We start from the raw sequence: 24,655 nt of genomic DNA on the forward strand, positions 1-24,655 counted from the left end.
TTTCTTTGTGTTGATCTGATGGGAGGGGAGGGGGGGGGGGGGGGGTCGATGATAGATTGGTATCATGAACCTTTTAGTGGTGTTGGTAGGGACCGTAGGTCCCGAGACCGAAACTTGGATTTGGTCTCCCCACTTGGGGTCTTGAACTCTCGGTCATGGTGTTGGTCTCGGACCAATAAGGTCTCAAACATTTTACTGCTGGTCTCAAAACAAGACCTGGGGTGGATTTCACAAAGAGTTAGGACTAGTCCTAACTTAGGAGACTACTCCTAATTTAGGACTAGTCCTAGGAGATACACAAATTGCATGGATAGTCCTAAGTTAGGACGAGTAACTGGTCCTAACTCGAGATAAGACTAGTCCTAGCTCTTTGTGAAATCCACACCAGCTATCTTAAAAAATGCACGTAATATTACCGCAATACCACCACAGCCGATTAACTCTTGCTCAGTCTCGAACCCTCTGGTCTTGGTCATACGTTCTCCCCCCCCCCCCCCCCCGCCCCCCACCCCCCCCCCCCCCATTTGGGGTCTTGGTATCGGTATCGAGCAATGAGGCCTCAAACATTTTTGGTTGTTCTCGAAAACGAGACCGACTTTTTACCTTATATCCATTTATTTATTTTATTTATCTTCTATCTATTACACTTACACACAATGATTACAAGTTAGGACAGTTACATGGGTGAGTTTCATATCCCTCTCAACAATGCCAGTTATTTGGCTAATTGTTAAATCAAATATTTAATATACCCCCCCCCCCCCACAAGTTTCAATTATGCAAGATACTAATACATAGTTTTTATCGACTGAAAAAGATACCTCTTTCATGCCTTTCCACGCCTTGGGACCTTGAAGCACCTTTTAAAGGAAAACAGATTTTGTCCGCTTAACAATTTATTTTGCCCATTTCGGTTGAAAACGATCCCTTAGTAGTCTCGTTATCTACAGCTGAAGTCATTCATGCTGAAAGCATGAAGCCAGACTCAGGATATTAGCACTTCCGCTGGGACACCTCCATAAGTGGCACCCTCCAGCTGTACTATCTTGTTAGCATCTAAGATTCGGTAGAGAATCATTTTATACATATTAAAAGGCAGTGGACACTGTTGGTAATAACTCAAAATAATTATTAGCATAAAACCTTAATTGGTAACGAGTAATGGCGTGAGGATAGTGTAAAACATTGTGAGAAACACTCCCTCTGAAGTGAAGTAGTTTTCGAGAAATGAATTTGATTTCAAGACCTCAGGTTTAGAATTTGAGGTCTCGAAATCAAGCATCTGGATGCACACAACTCCGTCCGACAAGGGTGTTTTTTTCTTTCATTAATATTTCGCAACTTCAACGGCCGATTGAGCTCAAATTTTAACAGGTTTGTTATTTTATGCATTATGTATAGTCTTTGAAAATATGACCAAAAGTGTCCAGTGTCTTAAAACACTGCTCTAAAATTGCAATGGTCGTGCATTCGAATCCAACCCAAGTAATATGCCGTGATTCTTTTTCACAGAACTCTGAAAAGAACTGAGTAGACAGTGCTAACAGTAACACACTTCAGTGTATATGGGTAAAAACCCAGCTGAAAAATCTTTAACCCCGATGTAAACTTAACATCTATACACGATAAATACTACTATATCTTGCAAAATAGTAATAATGTGACCAAATATCAATTGATATTAAGTACAAAGTTTGACTCTAAAGTGTAGATTTGTTACTATGTACTCCCCTTTGGGCCGTACATTCTATCCAACATCACATCAATTCTCGTTTTGGAAAGCTACATGTATAATCTATTGATGGAATAAAGGGATGGGTGACCCCCTGGGATATCTTATCTGCTTGTCTGCAGGCTGTATTTCCTTGTTTCTGGTTTCCTTTTTGTTGGCAAAAGGCCAGGAACGGGATGTGGATTTGGTTAAAATTTCAGGAACAAATACCAGCTGGAGATACTGTGTTGTCACCAGAACCAGGAAGGTACTGTTTGTGACCTCTACGTTCTAGGATATTGGCAGGAGCACAAAAAGCTCACAGTATTTGGCCAAAATAATAGTTAAGCGATTCTGTCTCTTTTTAAAGGCACTGGACCCTATTGGCAATTACTCAAATTAATTGTCAGCATAAAACCTTACTTGGTAACGAGTAATGGGGAGAGGTTGATAGTATCATTTAGAGAAAAGGCTCCCTCTGAAGTAACGTAGTTTTCAAGAAAGAAGTAATTTTCCACGAATTTGATTTCGAGACCTCAGAATTACATTTTGAGGTCCCGAAATCAAGCATAAAGCACACAACTTCGTGTGACAAGGGTGTTTTTTCTTTCATTATTATCTCGCAACTTTGATGACCAATTGAGCTCTAATTTGCACAGTTTTTAAAATTTTATGCAGTTGTTGAGAAACGCTATAAAGTGAGAAGTGGTCTTAGACAATTACCAATAGTTTCCAGTGTCTTTAAAGGAACATTACAGAATTTCTTTTTGCCTACAAAACAGCTGCTGGCAGCTAGTCTGCAAAGGGCACCCTACTAGAAAATTGTAAATTTCTACTGTGGCATTTCATGGGCACCAAGGCAATGACCAGGGGGCATCCAGGCATTGCCTGCATGAAGTATGAGGCCTGGCTTACAAATCACATAGCACCCTATGAGGAAATTGTAAATTTCTACTGTGGTATTTTATGGGCACCAAGGCAATGACATGGGGCATCCAGGCATTGCCTCAACTCAATGAAGTATCACGCCTGGCTTACAAATCACATAGCTCCCTATGAGGAAATTGTAAATTTCTACTGTGGTATTTTATGGGCACCAAGGCATGCAATCGCCTTCGTTGCATCAATGAAGTATCACACCTGGCTAACAAATCACATAGTTCCATGCTTGTATTTTAAAGAAAATCCCAAAATACAGACAACCTGTGAAAATTTAGGCTCAATCGGTCATCTGAGTCGGGAGTAAATAACGAGAAAACCCACCCTTGTTTCCGCCCGTTTCGCCGTGTCATGACATGACTGTGTTTAAATTAAATCTGTTATTCTCCATATCGGGAATTGATAATTGTTCTAATGTTTTCTCAAAAAGTAAAGCATTTCGTGTAATAATATTTCAAGGGAAGTCTTTCACCATTACCTTCTGTAAACCCTGTAAGTATTTTGTAAATCTGTGAACTTTTAATTTTTGTTCTGTTCAGAAAGTGTCCAATGGCTCTAAAGCAATCGCCTTTGTTGCCTCCATGAAGTAACATAGCCTAGGGGACATACAAAAGAGTTTCATATAAATTTGTAGGGCAGTAATGATAGCAAATTGCATCAAGCTGAGATCACAATGGAGTCCAGGCTTTCCCCACACTGTGAATAATATTCAAATGAGACATTTACCCACAGTTCAGTTGACCTTGTTCCAGATAACAACTATTTTGGAAGTAGGCCACGCATTATTATGCTGTCTCTGTAGGCCTACATGCCTAATGTTGACTAACCACAAGCTTAAAGGAACATTACAGAATTGGTAAAAAGAAAAAGAAATGTCTAAGATCACAGATTTAAATCAAACTTACACGGTCTATGATGATAGTAGAAAACATCCATTGAAATAATTCTGTCTGAAATGTCATATTACATGGTAAACAAAACTAATTTCCCGTTTGGAGTTTATCGCACAGTGAGCGTTTTATTCTTCTTCTTTTTTTAAATTGATGTCATGCACAATGTGTAATTGGTTTTTCACTATTTTTTGGTGACCCAGATGGTCGATCGATCTCAAACTTCTATAGGTTTGTCAGTTTATGTGTAGGTGGATTACATGAAGTGCTTACACTGCCAGCAACTGTTTTTGTTAGCAACAACCGATTCGGTAATGTTCCTTTAACATTTTGCAATTCCTTGAAGCAGCTGAAAGTCTAGAATAGATTGTCTGTGCAGCTATAACCTTCCTGGTTGAAAAGCTTGCATGAGCTTAACCACGTACCCTTTGTGACAATTTTCTTCCTCCATGTTGAGGCTAACCTTGCATGTGTTTGTCAATGTTTTGTCCTCCTCTTAAAGCCATTGGACCCTTTCGGAACAGAAAAAAAAATAAAAGTTCATACATTTACAAATAACTTACAGGGTTTACAGAAGGTAGTTGTAAAGACTTCTCTTGAAATATTATTCCATGAAATACTTTACTTTTTGAGAAAACATTAAAACAATATAAATTCTTGTTAGCGAGAATTACGGATTTATTTTAAACACATGTCATGACACGGCGAAACGTGCGGAAACAAGGGTGGGTTTTCCCGTTATTTTCTCCCGACTCCGATGACTGATTGAGCCTAAATTTCCACAGGTTTGTTATTTTATATATAAGTTGTGATGCACGAAGTGTGGGCCTTGGATAATACTGTTTACCGAAAGTGTCCAATGGCTTTAACAAAATGTGACATTTCTAAAGCTCAATTTTTTTTCTGAAATACAAATTCTTGAGGCACTACATTCCTAAATTTTGGACTGCAGAAAATACTCTAGTCATTTTCGTTGGAGACTTGGTGTTAGATGCTCTAAACAGAAAACACAAAAAATTCAAATTTGATTATATTTTCAATATATCCATACATTCCCATGATAGACATTTTCCTGTTAGCAATATTGCACAATTTCTGGGAAAATTAATGCAAATAGTATAATATTTCTGAGGAACTATGAAGAACACTAGAACTGAAATTCCTTATCATGATAAATTGTTTTCTTATCAGTTGTTGGCTGGCACAGTGTCAGCATTCCAGAGAAATTTCTTTCAGCCATAAAAGTTTCAGGTCAGAAATTTCTGGATTTTATCACACCAGAGATTTGTTTTGTCTGGCCGTCATGTAGGTTTATTTTTCTTGTTCTATAATAAGTAGCAGTTATGAATATGAGGAGTAGTACTACATATTTGGAAGTCTTTAGTTGTTAAAGACACTGGACACTATTGGTAATTGTCAAAGACCAGTCTTCTCACTTGGTGTATCTCAACATATGCATAAAATAACAAACCTGTGAAAATTTCAGCTCAATTGGTCATCAAAGTTGGTCAAACAACCTTGTCACACGAAGTTGTGTGCTTTCAGATGCTTGATTTCGAGACCTCAAATTCTAATTCTGAGGTCTCAAAATCAAATTCAAGGAAAATTACTTCTTTCTCGATAAACTACGTTACTTCAGAGAGAGCTGTTCCTCACAATGTTTTATACTATCAACCTCTCCCCAATACTCGTTACCAAGTAAGGTTTTATGCTAATAATTATTTTGAGTAATTACCAATAGTGGCCACTGCCTTTAAAGGGACTGTATACATTTGGTAATGGCTGTGAAAATTAATGTCAATAAAACCTACTTGGTAAGAACAGGTCTGGTATTACACACAGACCGCAGAGGCCATGGCTTTATTGCCCCTGCCCTGCCTTGGCCTCGCTGCCCCTTTATAAACTTCCCCATAGACTTAAGATTTTCCAATGGAAGCGCCTTTTCAAAATGAAAATGGCCTTGCCCTTTCTAAGATGAAATTCCATGCCTGTAAAGGTCTGTATACGTTTGATAATGTCTCTAAAAATTTACGACAATAAAGACCTACTTGATAAGAAGTACAGCGGCTTTGGACGGTAAAATGCATTTTTTTTAAATCACTTCAAGTACTGCGGTTATCTAAAAAAAAAATTATCACTTTTTATCCCACCAAATGTTGATATACGTGCTTTAAAAAATAATGTTTGTTTTTTTTCAAGAGAAATTGGTGACAGAACTAGCTGCTAATTTTTTTTATTGGAAATGTCTGTGTTTTATGCTGTATCATATTTCCCAGGGTTTATATTTGTTAATAAAAGTCTGCTGGTACCTTTTTATTTGATAATTGTACCATGTGATTTAAAAAAAATGTCGAGGGTTGTGCTGCATTATAGATTGTTTAAGACACGAGACACTGCTCAATTGGTCATCAAAGTTGCAAGATAATAATGAAAGAAAAAACACCCTCGTCACACGGAGTTGTGTGAGAACTTTCAGATGGTTGATTTCGAAACCTCAAATTCTGAATCTGAGGTCTCAAAATCAAATTCATGGAAAATTACTTCTGTCTCAAAAACTACTGCACTTCAGAGGGAGTCGTTTCTCACAATGTTTTATATTATAACACCCCTTGCAAGTATTGTGCCTGCTCATTGGTTTAGAGCGCGTCACATGACATGTCTTAGTTTTGCTAGACGACGGCCGTGTGATAGAGCGTCGGTTTGCCATGCGCTAGTCCGAAGACTAGCACATGGCGCCGTGCGCTAGTCCGACAGACTAGCACACGGCGTGCAGTACCCAGACGTCCGTTGCGTGTACGAGGATGATAAATTAATAGTCTGTAACCATTTCGGATTGTCCGACACTACATGCAACACAGTAGGTAAAAGTGTTTGCAATCTGTGTTCGCGTCGTCCGTGGATTGTAGCATTCAGGTCTGTAACTTAATAATAATAATACAGGTTTTAGAAATGTTTGGGGTGTTATAAAACAAATATTGACTGCTTTTACTCGTGCAATGGTTAAAAACTATGACTCCCTCGGTGATCCCCGGAGCGTTCTATTTTCCCTCGGCTTCGCCTCGGGAAAATAGAACGCTCCGTGGATCACCTCGGGAGTCATAGTTTTAACCATAGCACTCGAAGCAGTCAATATTTGTATACTACCAACCTCTCCCGTTACTCGTTACCATCAAGTAAGGATTTATGCTAATCATTATTTTGAGTAATTATCAATAGTGTCCACTGCCTTTAAAGTTCAATAACACTGACAGTTTGTTCATGTTTCTTTATTGAACAAAGTGATCATACATTATACAAAATGGATTTAATGTGTCACATGACATCATTTATATTTATTTTTGTATGTGTGCTGTCCTTTATTATAAAATCCATCATGAATCAAATGAAAGAGCTATCACCAGTTCTTAGAAATTTAAGCCTGTAATGAAATGGTACTTTTAAACCTTTAGGACATTTTTCATTTTTGTTTATTATCGAGGTGCTTTTATAAACTACACAACCTTGCTTCCATAAATCAACCATAATTGAGGCAAAATGGTCAGATTCAAAACTGCATACTTAAAGCAACACATTGCCTTGGATCGAGCGAGTTGGTCTTTGAAAAGCATTTGAAACCATTTGTTATGAAATGCTTATATGGTTAGAAAGATATTTTAAAAGTAGAATATAATGATCCTCGAAGTTGCACTCGAAGTTGCACGGTTTTCCTTCTTCGTCGTGAACTAACACAGTCAGCCATTTTATGGAGTCAAAATTTGACCAAACAAAATGGCCGATCGTGTTTCTTCGTGACGTATAAAGAAAACCGGGCAATTTCGAGGCATGTTTGTGTTAGTGGATCGTCATATTCTACTTTTAAATTATCTATCTGACCATTTGCATTTCATAACCAACGGTTTCAAATCCATCCATAAATAATGTACAGACACTACAACTTTCTGTTCAGCCAGCAATGACCAAATATGGTTTAACCATGAGTTTACTTAATTTCACAAAATGAAAGTACACTTTGACAAGTCATGTGTTTTCCCGATTTGTATGGCTCTATCAATTTCAGTAGCAACACTTCTGCACTAGCGAACTCAGGGTTTTCTTTTGTTGAAGCATGGAGGAATGAAATGGTTGAAGCCCAGGTCTTTGGGAAATGCTCCTTGCACCAATGCTTAACAACAGTACCCCTGGGGCCTATATGTAGACACCTATTTATGTGTGACCATGAAGCGAAGATTTGGTGTTGTGTTGGTTATTGTAGGGTTATTTAGTTGTACAGGCTACTGGTTGTACCTTGTCTACTGTGGTAACTTGTCCTTGCTGTCTGGTCTATGTTGTAGCAATGGTGGGCGGTGGTAGGCGGGCCTGCCCAGAACTATGAACATATCTAGTTTATTGCTCCATGCCAGAACTAACAAAATTTCGCCCAGCACTCTGAGCAAAACACACTGTGCTGCCCAGCACAGATTTCCCCATGATTACACTTCAGCAATGGTTGGCCCCATATCTAAACATGAATAATTTTGTTGAACCGCTCGCCCTTGGTGGACTAAATTGGATTTAGAGCCCACCACTCAAACTGGTCTAGCTACAACACTGAGCTCTATGCCAGTTCTAGTCAACCTCAGCCACTTTCCATCGATGAACATATTTTGTTGAAGCAACTATTTCCCTTTAAACACAGTTTCCTTGTTACTGCAGTGTATTTTTTGCCCAACTGTTCGCTCATTGTCAGTAATTTCTTTCTGCTAGGGTGGTCCATACCTCCATACGGTGTACCTCAGGCACAGACTTCATAAAGGGTCAAACGTTAACGTCAAATTGTTTTCCGCCTTTCATGTTCATCATACAGTACACTACATCAGTTTGTCATTGTGTTTAACGAACATACATGTCATTCAACTGCCAGTAGTTCCAAGATTCAAACCTAAACGGGAATCTGACTGGGTCAATTTGAAATAATTTGTGTACGAACAAAGAAAACTTGTTTAGTTCCAAGATTGTGTATTAATTTCTTGTGTATACCTTTTTATTCTACACAAACTTGTCATTCAACTTCCAGCACTTCCAAGATTCGAACCATAACGGAAATAAACTTACTTGGTAAATTTTAAATAATTTGAGTTCGAACACAGAAAACTTTACTAGATCCAAGACAGTGAGGTAAAAGTACATAATGTACATGTACAGTGTATATGTTCCAAGATTCATAACTACAAATATAGTACACAAACGATTGGTTGGTTCTACCTCCGTTGGAGCATTGGCCCTTTTCGAAACCATGGCTTCGGCTTTGGATTTGCTCAGGCTAGCTTGGCCCTGCGGTTGTTTTGACAATTTGCGTGTGCTTTGCGTATACGCGCTCAGGGCTTCAGACGAGAGAATGGAGCCTGAAGCCGAACCCAAAGCTGAAGCCGTGGTTTCAAAAAGGGCCATAGAGAGGACCTAGTTGAAGTATGCAGGCCTACATGTATACCATACTACACCCACTGTCACAAAATACCTATTGTACACCAACTGTCACAAAGCAGCCCCACTGCACATATTTGCCCTTGATTGCCCTTTGCTACCAGCGTCACCAAAACCAAGTGTTTTCTTTTATTATCCTGATCATTTGAAGTGCTTTTGTGCACTATATGATAGAAGATCCTTATTAGGGCAGTAGGGTTTACACTACATGTCTGATATTCAACTCTGAATGCTTGGGTCTGAACACCAATGAGACCAAATTAGGAGCCATGCCAAGCCTATGTATAGTAGCTTGATGTACTTCCTTGTTTGGATCCGCTAGCATGGTTCCAATGCTAGTGTTTATTGTATGACTTCACTCTGTATCTATAGTGCTATTCACACGGCAGCAGTTTAACCGGGGTCCCTTGCTTAATGAGGAGCTTTGCCAAGCCTATGTACATGTATTGTAGCTTGATGTACTTCCTTGTTTAGATCCGCTAGCATGGTTCCAATGCTAGTGTTTATTGTATGACTTCATTCTGTATCTATAGTGCTGTTCACACGACAGCAGTTTAACCAGGGTCCCTTGCTTAATGAGGAGCCTTGCCAAGCCTATGTATTGTAGCTTGATGTACTTCCTTGTTTGGATCCGCTAGCATGGTTCCAATGCTAGTGTTCATTGTATGACTTCATTCTGTATCTATAGTGCTGTTCACACGACAGCAGTTTAACCAGGGTCCCTTGCTTAATGAGGAGCCTTGCCAAGCCTTGTAGCTAGCTTGATGTACTTCCTTGTTTGGATCCGCTAGCATGGTTCCAATGCTAGTGTTCATTGTATGACATCACTCTGTATAGTGCTATTCACACGACAACAATGAGAAGACCGTGTCTTAGGTCTTTGACAATTACCAATAGTGTCCAGTGTCTTTAATTCCTAGTTATTTATTTATTAAGATTTTTGTACAATTTTATGCGCTTTTGATTTTGTTACATTTCTATGTACTGTTTAATTCTCACAATTGTTCTCTTTTCTCCAACACGAGTATGGAACAAACGTATCATTGAATTGAATTGAATTAAATTGAATTGAATTTTGCAAGAGAACTTGGACAGTGGAAACTATCGTTGTCTTTTCACATGTGGTACGTTTTGTAAGATTTTACAACCATGCTACAATTTAGCAAGGGATCCTTGCTAAATTGCTCTCGTGTGAAAGGAGCTTAAGGCTACACCAGTATGGATATGACTTTGATCTAAGCCGGACAGAAACAGAATGTTCTTACCACTATATAAGCCCTACCACATTGAAACTAAAAGTTACAAGTTATTAAAATAAAACTGGTTTCAGTTTCAACAAGTTAAGCTGTTGATAAACACAACTTAGATAAATTGTCGGAGTACATTATAAGTAAAGGGAGAAAATTTTTGTGAATCAATATGATTCAATTGTCAATCAAGTAGGCCCTATATTTAACATTCATAGTTATCTATCAACTTGTGTGAATAAAGCTATGGAGACTACATATAGTAAGAACCCGGGCCCAATTTCATAGAGCTGATTAAGCACAAAATTTTGCTTAAGCGAAAAATACCTTGCTTATAGTTAAATCAGATTACCGGCCAAGACTCCGCTCAATTGTTATACTAAGTAAACAACAGCTTAATAACAGTCACAAGCAATGTATATGGCATGAAATTTTGGCCAGTAACAAGTGTAAAATAAGCGAGCTATTTTCGTGCTTAAGCAAATATTTTGCTTGAGCAGCTCTATGAAATTGGCCTTGTGTCCTTAAGAAAGGCACATAACCATTACCCGTCCTTCGGATGGGACGTAAAGCCATTGGTCCTGTGTGTTGTGTAACGCACATAAAAGAACCCAGAGCATTTATCGAAAAGGGGTTCGCCTTGGTGTTCCTGGTCTGATCGGCAGTATATTGCGCCACTTCTTTTTCTACTTCTTTTCAAATCATAGCTCCACATACCTTGGAGTGGAAAAAATACTTTGCACTTTGATACATTCCTTTTGCTGTTGTACATGTAAAGCACTACACAGGAACCAGTGTAGTGTACATGCATGGTACATGTACATGTATAGCAACTTTTTATACTTGGTTTAAGCAGGTCTATGAAATTGGGCCTAGATGTGACCACCACAGAGCAATGTACAACCATGGTACTGTAGTGTAAAGCTCTGAATCCCATCAGTACACACCAAGGATAATCTGAGACAGTTATATTCTAGTCCTATTTGCTATACACACAGTGTTTGTCTACAGTCTACATATGGACCAGCCAAGGCTAAACACTCCCCTTGTTGTTGTGTGTGCTCATGTCCTCGGTCCTTTCTCTGTTGTTTGGTAGTTCCTAGATTTGACCTCAAGGCTTCCAGCACTAGACAATCTTATTATCTCAAGGTCAAATAGTTTCTTATTACATGTTTCAGTCAATGGGGAGTTTTCTCTATAGTATAGGCCTACTGCATGTACTGCTATGGTGTTAAGCCAGTGAAGGTTAAATATAGACATGTTGTTTGGCGCAGGCACTGGAAACTATAGACCATTCTTTGAGTGTTCTGGCAGGCAAGATAATACACTGGTCCTATGGGAAAAATGACATTTTGTGTCATAATTTCCACACAAAACCAAGAGTTACGAAAGTAAAAGCTGGACAAGTTTTGAGATGTGCCCCTTTTCATCATATCAACAGTTGATAGGAATTAGACTGTGCAATCTCCGTAGATTTTATGTTTTCTTCCATTAGGCTGTGTACAAATCATGCCTGCAGGAAGTCCAGGCGCTGTGGCTCTTTTGTAAACATGTGATGTCACAGGTCAAATCGTCTTGTACTGAAACTTTGGTAACGAGCAATGGAGAGCTGTTGATAGTATATTGTGAGAAAAGGCTCCCTCTGAAGTATCATAGTTTTTGAGAATTAGATAGCCTACTTTCTTACTCAAGTATTTGAATCTAATTTAAAAGCCCTTTAAGGCAACTGAAAGCACACAATGTGTGTACCAAGAGCGTTTGTTTTTCTCATGCAAATTCGATGACCAATTGAGTTCAAATTTTCACATGTTTGGACGGCCCCTGCCAACAAAGAATTATGTCCAAAGATTTAAAATAAATAAATATTATGCATACACTGGATGTTGGGATACACCAAGTGCGATACTGGGGCCAATTTCATAGAGCTGCTTTTAAAGCAAAAAATTTGCTTAAGCACGGAAATAGCTCGCTTATTTTACACATGTTACTGGCAAAAATTTCATGCCATATACATTGCTTGTGACTGGTATTTAGCTGTTGTTTACTTAGCATAACAATTGAGTGGAGTCTTGGCCGGTAATCTGATTTTACTAAGCAAGGATTTGTTTGCTTAAGCAAAATTTTGTGCTTAAGCACTAAGCAGCTCTATGAAATTGGGCCCTGGTCTTTGACAATTACCTTAGGTGTCCAGTGGCCGGTTTCACAAAACTTTAGTAGAATTATCCTATCTCCAGTTAGGACAAGTAACTCTGGGTTCAATGCGTCCTAACGTCTTAGGATACAGAACTTAACTCGTACTAAGTTCTAAGATTAATCCTAAGTTAGGAAGAGTTTGGGGTTACGACGGCAGGGTTCACACCCAAAATACGATACAACATGGGGGTTAGTCCCCTGACCGGCGCTTCCCAGGTTGTATCACTTGTCAGTTGGTAGAACACCAGCACGTTAATCCCTAGTTCGTTGGTTCGAGTCCCATTCTAGTCAATTAAAATCATTTAAAATTTACCTAGTTAGTTTCCTCTGTGGTTTATAATAATCGATGCCTGTTTTGCTTTCATTTTCCCGATTTAGATCTTTTTCAAGAACAAGATCGTTGACGAGGATGGATTCATCATCTTTGTCAGGAAGAATGCAGTACAGGTCTTCATCCCAAAGTTTGGTTTTGAGGGGACGCTCTTTCTCAAGGGGCAAAACAAAGAGATGGATGGACTTTTCAAGTACAACGAAGAGGTAAGTCACAATTACATAATCTGTTTGTTTACCTTGTTAAGTTAAGCACTACTAATACACTTGTGGTGTGTCTTGGCCTAGCGATTAGCGCACCAGATTCAAGCTCTGGTGTTTGATCAGCAGAGTGTGGGTTCGAGTCCCGGTCGTGACACTTGTGTCCCTGAGCAAGACACTTACCCATGATTGCCTTGTAAAGTTCGGGAGGTAGTGCTTTCTGCTCTACCAGCCAAGCTTCTGATGGATGATACCCAAGCCTACATCTGTATGGACTGTAAAGGGGGTAACTCTGTTTCAGCCCAGGAGTAGGTGGCAACGGCCCCAGGAAAAAAATAGTTAATTGTAGCCCACACCTTGAAGTGGCCTTCAGGCCTTGTGTGTTTTGCAACTTGGTTGTGTGTTTTTTGTTTTGGTAACTTACATGTACTCTAAAATAAGTGACCATAAACACTTACTTGGTAAAGAGCACTGGACCCTGGAGAGCTGTCAACATTATAAAACATTGTCAGCAACAGCTTCCTTTGAAGTAATGTAGTTTTAAAGAAGGGACATTTTTCGCCCAAATATTTGAATCTGGGAAAGGCTTCGGCATGAAGCTTTTTTTCTGTGGGTTTGAATCTCGGTCGTGACACTTGTGTCCTTTAGCAAGATGCTTTACTATAATTGCTTCTCTTCACCCAGGGGAATAAATGGGTACCTGCAAGGGTAGAGGTTGATGTTGTGTATGAAAAAGCCTTTGGAGCGATATAAACTGTTGCCCAGGTTGTATGCTCCCAAGGGAGCTGAGAAACATTAAAAAGGGATGTTATTGGCCCTATGACCAGGGCACTAATGTAACGCCCATTGATACGGTTATTGTGAATTGCGCTATGCAAGAATTGGTTATTATTATTATTTTTATTATTATTTCTTGGTCATCTGAAAGCACACAATTCAATACAAGGGTGATTTCAGGAGAGTTACATAGTACATGTACATGAATAATGTTTGCGACACTGTTTTGCTCATTTCTCAGAAACTACAGCACCTCAGCAAGTAACATTTTCATTATCTTCAAACTGTAACTTTTATGTAAATCTGTGGATGTAAATCTGTGTCCTACAAAATTACCTACTTGTAGACCCTTTAAGTTAAGTTGTACTTTTGTAGCATGGAGGTTCTTCCTTCTTCTGTTATATAATAAGCTGGAACTCAGTTTAGTCTGTTAAGCATTACAGGGGATAATCCAGTGCAGTGGTTGCCCTGGCCCCCTACACGTGCTTTAGATTGAGTGACTGAGGCGGAAATAGTAAAGGAACAACACTGCTCACTGCAAGAGAAATAGCCATAGAAATTACCCATACAATTTGAGTTCTAGATATGCACCTTTAGCCTTTTCGAAATAAGGTGGCCTCTGTTTGGATTTGGGTAGATGCTGATGACAACTTTACCCAAACCTAACCGTGCCATAGCATTGTGTCCACCGTACCTCAAAAGGAAATGGTCCATGGTTCTACTATGTGGTAGGGGGTGGTGGAGGGGTTGTTGTTCACAAACAATAATAATAGCATTCCAGAAGAAGTAATAAATGCACTCATAAAAGACAGGCTCTGCTTGTAGTACTATATATGGAATGTGGTTGTTAGAAACCAACTTGTGTGACCACTTGTACGTAGCGGTGGGCGGTGCTGGGTGGGCCTGCACAGGACTCACAATTTTGCCCAGCACTCTGAGCAAAATACATTGTGCCCCCTGCACTGATTTCCCTTAGAATAAATCAAAATACTGTCCGCTGTGCATTGATCTGAAACATAGCTAATGATAAGGATGTCACAGAGAAAGAACACAGTCAAAGTGCCATTCAACTGATTGCATGGCCCCATAACATGAACAGTTTGGGAAACCTGGCATCATGCCTGGAGCAATAATGGCCCTAAACATGAATAATTTTGATGATCTGCTCACCCCTGGTTGACTTCCCCAAAAAAGTGATATATTGCCCACCTCTAAAATTGGTCTAGAGCCCCTTTCACACCAGAGCAATTTAGCAAGGGTCCCTTGCTAAATTGTAGCATGGATGTAAAATTTTACAAAATGTACCTCGTGTGAAAGGATAAACACAAATTCTACTGTCCAAGTTCTCTTACAAAATCCTGCCAAACATTGTTACATTTTACAACCTTGCTAAATTTAAGCAAGGGACCCAAGTTAAATTGCTGTCATGTGAATTGCACTTAGGACTACATACAATTGTAGATGTACAGAATGAGCATTTTAAATCAGGGCAATTTGTTGGAAGTATAAAAGAAGAAAGAAGTTGTCAAGTACATGCGTGGAGGTAGGATAGATAGATTTCATTTATTAATTCAGGGCCCAATTTCATGGCTCTGCTTACCGCCGAATTCTGCGCTTACGATCGCGATTCCCCGTTTACGTGCAAGCGCCAAATTTCTGCGCTAGCCTTGTAAGCCTAGAATGCCTAGTAACATGAAGTACGCACGCGCAGAAGCCCAAATTCGCCGCTAACCAGTGAAATACGCTTGCCGTGAGCACAGAATTCCCTACTTCCGTAAGCGCCGATTCTGTGCTTACGGTAAGCACAGCCATGAAAATGGGCCCTGGTTTTGAAGCCTAATACTCTCAGAAAAGCAAACTTGATTGATGAATTGAATTTATTCAGATAAAAATACAGCAAGAACATGCCAAAAATGCATACACAAACAACAACAGAAAAGACAATGAAATAAGATTTGAACCAAAATAGAACACAAGATAGAAGTACTGCACAAAATTATCCAAGAATAGCCCAAGAAAAAAAAAAACCCATAGACTTATTTCCACTAAACTTGCCAAGAACCCAATGGGGAGAAGACGAGGAAGGAAGTTTCAGTTTTAGATGTGGGAGGAATATACCCCAGGGAGTTATTCACAGGAAAAACCCACGCAGTCAGGTAGTTCCTGTAAACCCAATCCACATATAGTGCCTCAAAGGTGTTGAATTGAAAAAATAAGACCATCGGACTTGTCCTGTCTTTGAGTTTACTGGCCTGACACTGAAATCACTGGCCTCGGGCAGGTGGTCCAGTGTAAAACTCCAGCCCTGCCAATATATTGTAAGTTATATACTGGCCCCAATTTCATAGAGCTGCTAAGCACAACAATTTGCTTAGCATGAAATTTCTTCCTTGGTAAACACAGGATTACCAAGCAGATTTCCATGTGATGTTCGGGATTAAGCAATTAACAGCTGAATATAAGTAACGAGCAATATGAAACAAATGGAAATTTGGTTGGTAAACCTGTTTTTACTAAGGAGGAAATGTCATGCTAAGCAAATTTGTGTGCTTAGCAGTTCTGTGAAATTGGGCCCTGGACACAGGTCACAAGTTGTACATGTGGCATGGTAGTTTGGATGGTAACCTTAGTCTGGTAAGCACGCTTTTGTTTTGCTTTCAATGCAGCTCTATGAAGTTGGGCCCAGGTTAACAGTACATGTACAAGCATGAATGAAGTGCTAGTTGGTGCTCTTGTTATATCTTTGAGCAGTGTTGTGTGTGTGTGTGTGTGTGGGGGGGGGGGGAGCTGGATGTTCATGTATGGTCTGTGTTTTCTTTGTACTGTACTGTAGACACACAGTCAACATGCATACAGAACATGTAGGGCCTACAGTATTTACATGTACTGTGTACATGTACATGTACCTGCTGTTGTAGTAATAATATGCCATAATCCACAAAGAGGAAGGAAATTAAAGGCTCAAGGCAGTGTGCTCTATTCCCCAATGCACTAAACATTCCTTGAGCTGTTATCCGCATAACCTTTGTCTGGAATTAGCATAGCAAACAGTACACACATGCGCAGTAGCGTTTTTTGACCTTCTACTAGCTGAATATTAATTTCCTACAAATTCTACACACATGAAATGCTCATTTTGGAAAAATTTAAAACTTGTTTTCAAATCGGAAAAGGTTGTCTGGTGTGTTTTTGTGGGTTGCGTTTAAAAGTGTGTTGAGAAAGATAGTGCTCAGGTAATTATGTATTGAAATTTAGTTTGAAGTTTGGCAACCATGGGTGGAATGAGCACTGTTTCGATACCCATGGGTCGACGAGGGAATTATTTGGTATCGCTTCTCGGCCTTTTGGCTAAGATCATGTGTAGTATCTGTTCTTTTCAGCTTAATATCTGAAACGCTGCTCATTGAGTAGCCAGTATATTAAACTGATTTTTGGATTTGGGCCATGGAATAGGGGCTTGCCTCGTCCTGGCCACGGGTTGGCCTGGTATTGCACTACCTCCAGGATTCGGCCCACTCCCCATATGGGGAAATAATCAAATCAAAAATAGATTTATGTCAGTCTCCTGAAGATGACTAGAGCTAGCTAATCAAAGATGACTAGAGTAAGCTAGTCAAAACGTTGAGACCCATTAAGACTTCACTCTGCGGTAGTGAAGTTAATAACAATCCTATAAGCTAAAGTAGTAGTTCCAGCCGGTTTCCTACCTTCTGCCCAGGTAGTATCTGTAGTTAAAAAGCAGGGCAGTCCTTTTCAGAACTGAGAAGTCTCAAAAAAAAATCTACTCCGCAGTGTAGTAGAATATAAAGCAAAACAGTTCTCTAAAGAACAAAATCTACCTGGCAAGTAGACACATACTTACATGGTGTTCCCGCAAACCAATTATAGATAAATATTCTTTCACTAAATTTTATTTTTCCATATCTTTTATTGTAACGCTTATTTCTTTCCTTTTTATTGGTGGTCACGTTTTTCTTGTTTAGGTATTTGCATTTTGTAAATAAATAAACAAAACTTTGTGTAAAAGCTTTTCCTTCCAAAGTCCTCATTATGAAGCTTGTATTCAAAATGAGCCATTCAAGTATTAGATGGTAGTCTCACTTTAATAGCAAACAATACTTTATTCACAACGGATATTTGTTTGCTCTGTGATGAACTTCAGTATGTGTACTTTTGAGAACTCCTTAAAAGGGAAGGTACACGTTTGGTAATTGTCAAAGTCCAGTCTTCTCACTTGGTGTATCCCATCATAAGCATAAAATAACAAACCTGTGAACATTTTGGCTAAATTTGTCAACAAAGTTGTGAGAAAATGATGAGAGAAACAACACCCTTGTTGGACGAATATGTGGGCTTTCAGATAGGAATAAAGGACTTCTGGCTAGAAGTCTTTTATTATTTTAGTGAGAAATTTCCTCTTTCTCAAAATCTATGCTACTTCAGAGGGAGCCGTTTCTCACAATGTTTTATACTATCAACAGTTCCCCAATGCTCGCTATCAAGTCAGTTTTTAAGTTAGTATTTGTTTTGAGTAATAACCAAATGTGTACCTTCCCTTTAAGGGTGAATACCTTCATGTGCTTATACAGTGTGAACTCTGACACTAACTGTAATGAATCGTATATCCACAAACAGTCTGACAAGCCTTGCGTATAATGAGATCACAAGTAGAGTGACAGTTACAATCAGATCTTAAACAAAACGCTGTACGAGTTTGACAACATATCTGTTTCCTTTTCGATACGTGTCTGTGTGAAGGAAATCTCAATGGCATTCCATTCTGAGATTAATCAAAGCAGACACCTTTGGTAGTTGTCAAAGACCAGTATTCTGAAGTATTGTTTGAAGCTTTGCGTGGTGTGGAGACATAAGAAGAAACTATCCGCAAGTTTACTATTTATTTATAGTTTCTTCTTAACAGTATTCTTATTTGGTGTATCCCAACATACGCATAAAATTTTTTTTATGCAAGTCGCATGACACACAAGGCCTGTAGGCCACTTCAAGGTGTGGGCTACAATTATTTTTTTTTCCAGAGGCCATTGCCACCTACTCCTAGGGCTGAAACAGGGTTACCCCTTTCACAGTCCATACGAATGTAGGCTTGGGTATCTTCAGTTCGAAGCCTAGCCGGTAGAGCAGAAAGTACTACCTCCCCAATTTGGTCATTGAAATTGCAAGAGAATAATGAAGAAAAAAAGCACCCTTGTTGCAAAAATTTTGGGCCTGAAGTCCTTTATTATTTGAGTGAGAAATTATCTGTCTCCTACTACGTTACTTCAGAGGGAGCCGTTTCTCCCAATATATTTTACTATCAATAGCTTTCCATTGCCCATTACCAAGTAAGTTTTTATGCCAACACTTTTTTTTTATAGTAATTACCAATAGTGTCCAGTGCGTTTAACAGGAGTGGCATAAGATATTGAAAGGACATCTTTGTGTGAATCTGTAATGATCTTTAACCTTCAAGACAAACTACCAAACAGCCAATAAGTAATTACCTATAGAGACCAGCCCCTGATTTCACGAAGCGCTGCTACGCGTCGCAAGTGCAAGTTGCGACCGGTTACACGTCAGAAGTTGCGAACTCGTCGCAGCCGCGACGTGTCTTATAGGTCTGCGACGCATCATAAACCCTACCATGCGATGAGTTTCGTGAAATCGGGGGCTGTGCCTCTAAGTAAGTAAGGCATAGGATCTTAAAATAAATGGTCTGTGAATGTTTGGTAAGGAATCTGAAAATTAACAAAAATAAAAAATTCTTGGTAAGAAGTATCCTCCAGCAGCTTTAGAAATTGTAGGCCTAATGCAATTTTTGAAACTTTTAACTTTGAAGTACTGTGGTCTTGGGAAAAGGGTATCCCTTTTTACCACCCCCCCCCCCCCCCCATCAAAATTGAATCTGAGAAGCTTCAATGACAGTACACTTCTTAGATGAAGCATTCCAATTGCAGATTATTCTTCCTGCATGGCATTACTGCTCCAGATGTTCAGCATTATCTCAAAAACGCTTCCACCTTTGGAAATGAAATGTTAATAACAAGCTAGTTAAATATTGCTCATTATAATATCAAAGTTGGATTTGAAACTGGGAGTGGTGTGTGTAATCAGAGATTATCATTACATGGTGTTACCGCAAATCTCACTTTAACACTACATGGTATAGTTGTAGATAATAATCTACAACTATTTAGGATTGAAACAAACTGGGGCTGGGGGTTCCTTTTACCAAATGTATAGACTATGTGACCTGTGACATCACATGTTTACAAAAGAGCCACAGAGCCTGGACTTCCTGCAGGCATGATTTGTAAACAGCTCAATGGAAGAAAACATAAAATCTTATATTTCATGGAGATTGCACTGTCTAATTCTTATCAAATTTTGATATGATTAAATGAGGCACATCTCGAAACTTGTCCAGCTTTTACTTTCATAACTTTTGGTTTTATAAGTGGAAATTATGACACAAAATGTAGTACAGTGCCTGCTAGAATACTCAAATAATGTACAAGGTCATACTTATTGTAAACAAGGTTCACATCATCTATATAATCCCTGTAGATTTTCGACAATATCTCAAAAACCCTTCTACCTTGGGAAATGAAATTTTCACAGGCTAGTTTAAAGGCAGTGGACACTATTGGTAGTTACTCAAAATAATTATTAGCATAAAACTTTACTTGGTAATGAGTAATGGGGAGAGAGGTTGATAATATAAAACAGTGAGAAACAGCTCCCTCTGAGGTAACATAGTTTTCTAGAGAGAAGAAATTTTCCACGAGTTTGTTTTCGAGACCTCAGATTTAGAATCTGAGGTCTCAAATACAACCATCTAAACGCACACATCTTTGTGTGACAAGGGTGTTTTGTCTTTCATTATTATTTTGCAACTTTGAGGACCAATTGAGCTGAAATGTTCATAGGTTTGTAATTTTATGCATATGTTGAGATACACTAAGTGAGAATACTGGTCTTTGACAATTACCGAACGTGTCCAGTGTCTTTAATGGTATATTATCTACAACTATATTGGATTGAAACAAACTGTGGGTTCCAAGTACTTAATGAATACAATCCCTTTAAATGCGCGGAGAAAGCAAAGGAGCGACTTTGAAATGGCAGATGGCTATCATCGCCAAATCAAGTTTGCGACTGAGGAGTCAGCTAAGCGTAAATATCGATCATTGAAGCATAACTCTGAATAAAAATTTAATTTACTAGATTTCTATAGCCACAAAAAAATGACATGTGCATATGATTTCAGGTTATGAGTTTATTATTCGAGAAATAATAAGAAATTATTTGCAAGATTTTATAGGTTTTTGTTATGTGCCCCTTACATGAACTAGGTTTCTCCCCACGCACAAGTTAGCAAATCGAGCTGATACGCGCAAATTGTTTGACAATACCCGTGCATTTCATACGTCCCAAATTTGTTTCAATAATGTTGTATTTTATTAATAATTATTATTATTTTTATTTATTTTTTTGAGGGGGGTTGTTTTTTTAATACTAATTTGCCAAAAAAAAAACCATTATAATGCTCCAGAAAGCACATTTTAAAACAAGATAACCACCTTTTAGATAACATTTAGAAGACGTGTTTTCAATGCAGCATCCTCAGGGGTCGAAATTAAGTGTATTTCCATGGTAGTCAGCAGGGCTAGTGACCAATAATTTTTAGTAGCCCTGATTAGATTTTGGTAGCCCGAAAGACACATTATGTCTCGCGTCACGGCTCAAACTTTACAATACACCAATAACATAGTTCTTTATTGTTTGTGATGATGATTTTTGCATTATTTTTCCACTAGCCCGTCGGGCTATCAAACTGGAAAAATGAGTAGCCCGGCTGTAAATCTGGTAGTCCCGGGCTAGCGGGCTAGTGGCAATTTCGACCCCTGATCCTTTAGCCACGCTCAGGCCTGATACTTCACGGAGGCAACAACAGTTTTTGCCTCCGTTGCCCCTCGTCATTGCCTTGGTGCCCTTGAAATGCTCTCTAGAAATTTACAATTTCCTCACAGGGTACATATGCCCTTTGCCAAGGAGAATATGCCTTGGTGCCCTTGCCCTTTCAAAAGCAAAGCATACGGGCCTGCAATTTCCAAAATTTTGGTCCAGCATGCCCACAGTTTTGTAAAAAATTCCCTTGGAGTACCCTGCATGAACATTGATATTCATCTCTCTTCTTTATGAAGTAATTGAAAACAAATATATCTCAGGGTTTCATGTGTATGTACAAGGGGTCGAAATTGCCACTAGCCCGCTAGCCCGAGACTAGCAGATTTACAGCCGGGCTACTCATTTTTCCAGTTTGATAGCCCGACAGGCTAGTGGAAAAATAGTGGAAAAATAGTGGGAAAATAATGCAAAAAGCAACATCTCAAACAACATTGAACTGTGCTGTATTGTAAAATGAAAGACTTTCGGTGACCAATTTGTGCCATGACTCAAGATGAATGTGTTTTATTCAGGCTACAAATATCTCATCATTGCTAATTCTGGGTTACTAGCCCTGCTGACTTGCTATGAAAATACTCTTAATTTCGACCCCTGATTTACAAACTAAATTGATCAACTGCAAAATATAAACTCTGATTAATCATTTCATTATACTAGATCATGATCTTCAAATTACGTTTATGAATATTACATTAAAATACTTTACAAATAAATTTTCCCAATGATGAGGTATATGAGGAAAAAAAAACATCTCTCATGGTTTGCTGTGCATATACAGACCAAATTAATCGCTGCAAAAATTAATTTAAGTCTGATTAATCATTTCATCATACTAGATCATGATCCTTGAATTACCTTCATTACATATAAATGCTCTACAAATAAATCCCAATGCTAAAGTATCTGGGGAAAAAAAAAACATATCTCATGGTTTGCTGTGCAGTGCAGACTAAATTAATTACTGCACAATTAATTTAAGTCTGATTAATCATTTCATCGTACTAGATCATGATCCTTGAATTACCTTCATTACATGATGTAAATGCTCTACAAATAAATCCCAATGCCAAGGTATCTGAACAAAACCATATCCCAGAAAAATAACATCTCTTAAGTTTGCCGTGCAGTACAGATCAAATTAATCCCTGCAAAATATAAACTCTGATGATAAATCATTTCATCGTACTAAACTGCTCACAAAAAGTTAGGAAACCTTTTGCAATCAAGTAAACATGTATTTGTATCATGTATTACTCTGTATTAAGTTATACACCAATGCAAAGCTGAGGTGTTCTTCTTTAAAATGATACCACATTTGCAATGATAACATGTTGCTGAAATTGGCTGCATGAATTACAATGAGGCAAAGTCACAACACAAATGTGCCAAAATTACCGATATCTGTACTAAACAGTCAATGCAATAATCAAACCGGTCAAGCTTCAGAACCATGAATGTTGTACACAAAGATTTACCCCCATCTCTTGAAAAACACCTTGTTTGGGTATTTGCAAGACGTGTTACTGAACTTCTTGTCTCAATATAAAGTGGATTAAGATCAGTAAGTTGCCTTACTTGCTTGAATTACAGTGTCAGTTGTTTGTTCATACAGTAACACAAAATTGCTAATTTTGGCACATTTGATTTGTGACTCTGTCTCTTTCTCACACATGTGGCCATGTCCAGCATCATGTCATCATTGCAAATGTGGTATCATTCTAAAGACGAACACTTCAGCTTTGCTTTGATATATAACTTAATACAAACAGAGTAATAAATAATAAAAGTATAAATGATTGATAAAAATTTCCTAGCTTCTTGTGAGCAGTTTAGATCATAACAGTACCCTTGAATTACCTTCATGAATATTACATTAAAATGCTTTACAAATATATCTCAATGCTAAGTTGCAGACACTGTATAGCATCTCTGTATGCCATACATACCATTGTGATTAGTCACAACTACGAATGCACTACATCTGTTGGGACGCACAAGTCCAAAACTGCTCTGTAGAAATGTGAACTTGTTTATTCAGGAGCTGTCTGGCTCGTTTAAAGGCATGGTCAGGGAACGATTTTGTTTAGCAAATTTGCATGGCAGAATATTTTGACTGGAAAGTTTTGTGCATAATGAATTCTAATGTTGAGTAGCAATTGATGGTTTTTGAACAGCAACTGATGCTTTTTTCCTGAGCATTTTGCTCTGCTTTGCTTTACAAATGAAATCTTTGGTATTTACTCCAAAAATTGATGACGATAAAAACGTCATTGGTATAGACGATGTGACCTATGTTTACATTCAAACCGCCCTCTGTTGACAAAACACTGTATACGTCATGTTTCGCCGGGCAAAACGACGCATAGTCATGGTAAGATTGCATACACTTTCTAGCTGGCTGCCAAAACACAAAGGTTTTGCCCGGCGGTATGCGCGCAAATCGTGGTATGGTTTTTCAAGTGACACCAGAGGTCACATCGTCGATAAGAAGCACTTCACAAGCTTATCAAGTATAACATTTTTGAGAAACTTTTTCCCTTCTAAGTTTCAGAGAAAGGAATTAAAAAACATTTCAATCTGAAATCTCAGACTGTAATTCATTTACCGCTTATTCTACCTGTGTGGACACAATCACTCAAAATTTTCGGCAAAAAAGCACTCACCTTTTGAAATGAAATGTTCACAGGTTTGTTGTATTGTATACATGATTGAAATAATCGAATGTTAAAAAAAAAAACTCTAGGTAGACTTTGCCTGTAATGTCTACAGTGTGCATTGTTAGCAACTGCTATTGATGCGTCATGCTGGCCCAAAGTCTACGATAAAGCATGACCCGCTTCTTTAAAGAAGTATAGCCAGACAGCATTCATGGATATTTACTTTATCTGAAAATACTCTCAAATAAAGACATTCCCATGTGACAGTATTAACTTAAAGGC

General features: G+C 38.5%; 1 protein-coding gene, 1 long non-coding RNA gene and 1 other non-coding gene across 6 annotated transcripts in view; 2 read left to right on the forward strand and 1 right to left on the reverse strand.

Annotated features, from left to right (window-relative positions):
- LOC139936067 (exosome complex exonuclease RRP44-like) overlaps positions 1-24,655 on the forward strand; it is a 201,398-nt gene that overhangs the window by 164,662 nt on the left and 12,081 nt on the right. For all 4 annotated transcript variants that reach the window (XM_071930789.1, XM_071930788.1, XM_071930790.1 and 1 more), the window contains one exon: positions 12,819-12,977. In XM_071930789.1, the coding sequence (XP_071786890.1) occupies positions 12,819-12,977 (159 nt within the window). The remainder of the gene's footprint in view (positions 1-12,818; positions 12,978-24,655) is intronic.
- LOC139936083 (uncharacterized) lies at positions 837-23,732 on the reverse strand. Its single transcript, XR_011785897.1, has 3 exons — positions 23,663-23,732; positions 3,966-4,052; positions 837-1,056 (listed from the first exon to the last, which is right to left on the reverse strand). It is a non-coding gene; the product is annotated as an uncharacterized lncRNA (long non-coding RNA).
- LOC139936764 (U2 spliceosomal RNA) lies at positions 17,077-17,269 on the forward strand. The gene has a single exon (XR_011786019.1). It is a non-coding gene; the product is annotated as a U2 spliceosomal RNA (small nuclear RNA).

The sequence above is a fragment of the Asterias amurensis genome, chromosome 4 (assembly GCF_032118995.1).
Source record: "Asterias amurensis chromosome 4, ASM3211899v1".
NCBI lineage: Eukaryota > Metazoa > Echinodermata > Asteroidea > Forcipulatida > Asteriidae > Asterias > Asterias amurensis.